Genomic DNA, 6770 nt, shown 5'->3' with positions numbered 1-6770 from the left:
TTCAGCCTATAATTCACAAACATATAGTGCTGAAAGAATTGATATTTCAACCTCCCAAAATATCAATCCCACCCCAACAGTACAAAAAAATGGACCAAAAGCCACATGTTGTATTTGTACCATACCCAGCACAGGGTCATGTTAATCCCTTAATGCAACTGGCTAAACTCCTACGTTGCAACGGTTTCCACATAACCTTTGTGAACACTGAATTCAACCACAAACGTTTGGTAAACTCTCTTGGACAAGACTATATGAATGGTCTATCAGATTTTCAATTTGAGACCATACCTGATGGTTTGCCTCCTTTTAATAAGGATGCAACACAAGATATTCCAACGTTGTGTGACGCAACTAGGAAAAATTGTTATGCTCCTTTCAAAGAGCTTATCAATAAGCTTAATACTTCATCACCCCATATTCCAGTTATTTGCATTATTGCTGATGGTCTTTTTGGTTTTGCTGGAAGAGTAGCAAGAGATTTGGGCATTCAAGAAATACAGTTTTGGACTGCTTCTGCTTGTGGCTTTGTGGGATATTTGCAATATGATGAGCTTGTTAAGAGAGGAATTCTTCCATTCAAAGGTAAACCTCTTCATTGCATCTTTTTATATTTTAATATGTTATGAATCCAAATAAATACGTCAAATCAATCCAACCAAAAAAAAAATCACATACCATACAAGCTGAATTTTATTGGATGTTTTTATTTTATTTTATAAACTTTTGTGGAAAGGTGCGTTTGGACTTTTTTATGAACTTTTTGTGGAAAGGTACGTTTGGATCGATCCGATTAGATTTTTTCATTATTATTTTTAAATCCAAACTGCACCAAACCCAACAAAATATATAAATTGTAATATTTTTATCTTTTTATATTTATTTTATATAATTAGTATGAAATGTTGCATTATTTTTTTTATTTGTTAATTTTATTTTTAATATTACTAGTTTATTATAATTTGTTTTTTTAGAGGTAGTTTATTATAATTTGTTATTGTTTTATAGTATGTTTCAACAAAATATAAGCAAGTTGTAATTATGCTTTGGTAAAAATAAAATGAACCAATCCAATGAGTATAACTCAATTGATAAGAACATTGTATGATATATGTAGGAGCCGACGTTCAAACCCTAAACACCCTATTTATTCACCTTAAAAAGATTGATTTCTAACTACTTGGCTACTTGACAAAAAAAGTACCAATATCAATTTTTTTTTATACAATAAATGAACCAATATTGTCTTAACTACGTTTAATCAAATTGGATTTTATCAAGAAAGCAATCCAAATCAAATTGAAGCTCATGTTATAAGATAAGATGAGTCTTTGTCTCAAACTAAACCATAATCACCGATGTTGTGCTTGATCTTCAAAATAGTTATGGATAATAGAAAGAAACAAAATTGAAACCAAAATATAGAAGGAAACTTTAAAGTTTGACCTCTAAAATGGTTCTTATCTCAAGAACAATACAACCCTTCTCACATGTGGTGTGCAGGATAAGAAATATATGAAAAATATTATATGTAATTAAATACACCACAAAATTTTCAAACCTTACATGTAATCCCACGTTCCAAATTTTGGACTATTTCGAATTATATAATCTAAATTATTGTCTAGTATTGATTCAGATTTTTTAATTTAAAACATGCACGAACATTGTTAAAAGTTAAGAAATGGGGGTGTGACACGTTGCAGATAATATAATTTGAATCATGTCTAGAACACATGAAATAGAAAGGAAAAAAAAGCTCCAAAGGGGGTTGTTCATCACTATCTTGTATTCCAAATCTCTTTGGATATGGGATTGTTTAGAGCAGTTCCACCTTCTCCTTCTCCATCATCTTTGTTCCCAAATTCTTTGAATGGTGCGTGAGAGGGATGACAAGCCTTCTCCCTCCATATTTTTGTGCTACATATTTCGTTTTAGTTGCAAACATTTTATAGTACACAATGTTATAATAATGTATATGTGTTATGAAATTATGCACACTTAATAAAATGTGATAAATTATTAAGTTTTGTTGTCAATTTTAAATTATATCATTTTAATAATTTGAGTTTAATTTGAACAAAACTAGGTAAACACAATTTGGATTTTATAATCTGAAAAATGTCAAATATGAAGTCAAATATGCTTCATATTATATAATTCTATCGTGGTAAAATGGGAAATTCAGAGGGCGCGTGAGGAGTAAATATAGTGAGAAAAAAAAAATCTCTCCATCCATTATCATTCAAATCCATCCATTTTATCATACCTAAATTATATACCACTTGTTTTGATTGACCGGACATCAAAGGGGCATTGTGTTGCGGAGGTCTTAAATAGTGTGACATAGTTTAAATATTTTTTTAGTTAAACTCAAAATACACACTATTTTTATAAAAGTCAACAATTTTATTAAACAAGAGATTAATTACAATCCCCGTGAGCATAACTAAGTTGGCAGGAACAATGCATTATTATGCGCAAGAGTTGGGGTTCAAACCCCGAACATCCCACTTATTCACCTTAAAAAGTGAATTCTAGCCACTAAACAAAAAAAAAATTACAAAAATTGGGGGACCAAGCGAAAACCCAAAGTAATTACAAGTATATATATAGTTTGGCAAACTAAGATCTCTGACAAAGTAAGGCCTAACAAAACTTGGCAAGAAAAACCACCAATGTGCATTTAAAAGATTAAGTTCATGTCTTGTTAATGCATTTGCTACATATTTCCCCTTTCTAAAGGTGTGTGACATAAAATACAGTTGGCCTTAGCCCAATTGGTGCAGTTTCTCCATCTTCTTCTAAACCTCCAAGGAACCAAATTTTCCTCATCATCCTATGCTAACACACCACTACTTGTGAATCCTCTTTATCTAGAGTTTTCTTCAACATATCTCTTTGCCTTTTCAATGACATATATCACATCATAAAACTTAGAAAACAAGCATTGTGATGCCCTATATTCTGGAGTAAAAGCTCCTAAGAATTTAGCATTATGGTCCCTAAATTTTTAGATGAAAATTTTGTTTGCGATGGCACCTTGGAAACAAGTTTAGATTGGATCTCAGGAATGAAAGATATCAAATTAAAAGACCTTCCAAGCTTCATGAGAGTTGCTGATTTAAATGATATTATGTTTGATTTCATGGGTTCTGAGGCACAAAACTGTTTGAGATCATCAACAATTATAATCAACACATTTGAAGAATTAGAAGATGAAGTGCTTGCCACCCTTAGGACCAAAAACCCTAACATATATAGCATTGGTCCACTTCACATGCTTGGTAGAAACTTTCCCAAAAAGGAACATGGTTTTAAGGCCAATGGTTCAAGTTTATGGAAAAGTGACCCAGAATGCACAAAATGGTTGAATAAATGGAAACCTAGCTCAGTTTTGTACGTTAATTATGGAAGTGTAACTGTTATGACAGATCACCACTTGAAAGAATTTGCATGGGGAATAGCAAATAGTAAGTTACCATTTCTATGGATAATGAGACCAGATGTAGTAATGGGTGAAGAAATTTCAACTTTGCCACAAGATTTTCTAGATGAAGTTAAGGATAGAGGATACATAACAAGTTGGTGCATGCAAGACCAAGTGCTTGCTCATCCATCAGTTGGGGTTTTTCTAACTCATTGCGGTTGGAATTCTACAATTGAAACCATTTCTTCAGGTGTTCCTACTATTTGTTGGCCTTTCTTTGCTGAGCAACAAACAAATTGTAGGTATTTATGCAACACTTGGAAAGTAGGAATGGAAATTAACAATGATGTTAAAAGAGAGGAGATAACAGAACTTGTACTAGAAATGATGAAAGGAGAAAAAGGAAGAGAAATGAAACAAAAGAGCTTAGAGTGGAAGAATAAAGCTAAAAAGGCTAATGATTTTGGAGGATCATCATACACTAATTTCCATAAGTTAATTGCAGAGGTTCTTCGTCACAATAATATTTAAGTTTTATTATTATTGGTCTAATATGAAATTTATCTTGTTTTATTACTTTGTGTTAAAGTATTTCTTATTTGAGCTGCAATCATTCTCTTGTTGACTATCTTGCATTAGTGTATGGATGTCTTCATTTTCTCATTATCAAAATTGTGGTTCATGGAATCACATCGGCAATTGTAACAAATGCAGCTTTATTTATCTTTGATTATGTTCTTTGTTGCACAACTCATTTGATTGATTTGGACATGTAATATTTTGTTGGTATTTGTCCTTATTTCTAAAGGAAAAAAATAATTGTATCCTGTTATGTCTCAATTCACTGTTTGATGTCCAAATAAGATATGATATATCTATATACTAGTACTACTATTAAAGTTGATGCCCTATGAATTTCCCATTTTGCCCTTAGGAGGGGCATTTTTGTAATTTTCTAATTTTTGGAATTGTGTTGTTGCCACCTCACCATTATATGGGTGCATTTCCCATTTTGCCCCTCCCAATTTTTTTTAATTATTTTATAATTTTTATATTTTTAATAACTTTTAACTATTTTTCAATTTTTTCTCCCAAATTCAGTTGCTTCTACTTTGCTGTTGTAGGAGATTAAGGTATCATTTGACCCGGCTTTTTTCCAACTTCTCTACATTTTTAAGGAGAAGTTAGGTCAAACACAGTACCAATTAAGTACTTACTAGAAAAAGTAATTTTTTTGAATGCATAAAATTGAAAGGAATGAGCTTTGGTCAAAAGTTGTTGAATGTTACTTTAAAAAACTACTTCTCGACAATTTATTTCAGAAGCACCTCTTTTCAACTCACGTTGGGAACCTTTTCTTTTATTTTTTAATATTATATTTCAATATGTTTTTTTTTTCTTCCATTTAACTTTTTTTTGAACCGTTCCATTTAATTTTTTAAGGAGGTTCCGTTTAATTTTATTATCTTTTTTTTCAAAGAAATTTTATTATATTTTTATCACTTATATATTTAATTTCAATATCGTTTAATCATCACAACCTCACAAATATTTTTATTCACGCTGTCATTTATTGATACCAAATATTTTTATTTCCTTTCTTCAACCTCGCGAATATATATATATATATATATATATATATATACACACACACACACACACACACACATTAACGTCTAGAGTAATATTTTATGTCCCTCTGTCTGTTTTTTTGTTACGCTAATGCATATAATTTTGTTTAGTGTTGCTTGGTTGAGTGCTACCTCACCGATTTTTTTAACTATTTTCTAATTTTTTATTTTTAACTATTTTCCAATTTTTTCTCCCAAATTCAGTTGCTTCTACTCTGCCGTTGTGGGAGATTAAGATACCGTTTGACCCGATTTTTTTTCAACTTATCTACATTTTTAAGGAGAAGTTAGGCTAAATACAATATCAATTAAGAAGTTACTAAAAAAGGTACTTTTTTATAATGCATAAAATTGAATGGAATGAGCTTTGACCAAAAGTTGTTGAATGCTACTTCAAAAAACTACTTCTCGACAATTTATTTCACAAGCATCTCTCTTCAATTCACGTTGGGAACCTTTTCTTTTATTTTTTTAATATTATATTTCAATATATTTTTTCTTCCATTTAATTTTTTTTGGAATCGTTCCATTTAATTTTTTTTAAGGAGGTCCCATTTAATTTTATTACGTTTTTGCAAAGAAATTTTATTATCTTTTTATCACTTATATATTTAATTTCAATATCGTTTTATCATCACAACCTCCCAAATATTTTTATTCACGCTGTCATTTAATTATACCAAATATTTTTATTTTCTTTCTTCAACCTCGCAAATATACACACACACATTAGCGCTTAGAGTAATACTTTATGTGTGTCTGTTTTTTTGTTACGCTATTGCGTATAATTTTTTTTGGTGTTGCATAATGCGTATGATTATTTTTATAAAATTTTGATTTTAATTAAAAGTAAAATTGTAGATGTCTTTTCTTCAAAAAAGGTCTAGATGCCTAGAAAAATTATATATATATATATATATATATATATATATATATATATAAGTACTCCCTCTGGTCCTATTTATAAGAGAAAGTTGGGTCAACAAAACTCAATGTACCTAGACTGAATTTTTAACCAAATACATTAATGTTCGTTGACTCAAATTTCTCTTATAAAGAGGACCGGAGGGAGTATATATATATATATTGCACCTTTATATTATAATAAACTATGCATATCTTTTTCTTATTAAAAAAACTAAACATATATGTTTCTATGACACCAACAATGTAACAAATATAATATCATATAATATAAATTCTTATCTTTTTGAAAGGCACCAAAAATATGGTATTCTTATAATGAAATTTGTTTCTATGACAAATATAATTGAAATAGAGTATAATTGAAATAGAAAAAAATAGAGTATAATTCTTATCATACAAATATATGTTTCTATGACACCAAAAATAGAGTATAATTGAAATAGAAAAAACCAACTATTTTGATAATATTTATGTTATTATTTCAGGCTCCTTAAATTGTTTCTCTTAATCAAATATTTAAAAAGTCATTAATATGATGATACATATTTGTATTCATGTCACACAAAATAAACGTTATTGAGTAAATATAGTATTTGTAAAAAAAATATCTTTTATTTTTTTGACATTTTTTGCCTTCAAAAAATATTTTAAACATTTTTTATTTTTTATGTTAATTCATAATAAATTCAAATTTTTGTCTTCGTGAGTTTAGCTCAGATGATTGGAACAATGCATAAATATATGCCAAGTCCAAGGTTTGAACCCCGGACACCATAAAAAAA

General features: G+C 29.4%; 1 protein-coding gene across 1 annotated transcript; it reads left to right on the top strand.

Annotated features, from left to right (window-relative positions):
- LOC146940469 (linamarin synthase 1-like) lies at positions 1 to 4067 on the top strand. The gene is made up of 2 exons (XM_085754158.1): positions 1 to 585; positions 3018 to 4067. The coding sequence occupies exons 1-2, from the start codon at positions 90 to 92 to the stop codon at positions 3959 to 3961; spliced, it is 1440 nt and encodes a 479-aa protein (XP_085610284.1). The 5' UTR covers positions 1 to 89; the 3' UTR covers positions 3962 to 4067.
- Positions 4068 to 6770: the final 2703 nt, after the last annotated feature.

Source organism: Medicago sativa, chromosome 3, assembly GCF_051527215.1.
Source record: "Medicago sativa cultivar Bolivia chromosome 3, Bolivia_mono, whole genome shotgun sequence".
NCBI classification, from domain to species: domain Eukaryota; kingdom Viridiplantae; phylum Streptophyta; class Magnoliopsida; order Fabales; family Fabaceae; genus Medicago; species Medicago sativa.
Note: the sequence above shows the minus strand (reverse complement) of the source record. Positions and strands in the feature narration are given on the sequence as shown.

Excerpts from the sequence above, each read along its gene's own strand:
- LOC146940469 (XM_085754158.1), top strand. The coding sequence starts at position 90 with ATGGACCAAAAGCCACATGTTGTATTTGTACCATACCCAGCACAGGGT. Across the intron at positions 586-3,017 it reads AGGAATTCTTCCATTCAAAG|ATGAAAATTTTGTTTGCGAT; the intron begins GTAAACCTCTTC and ends CTAAATTTTTAG.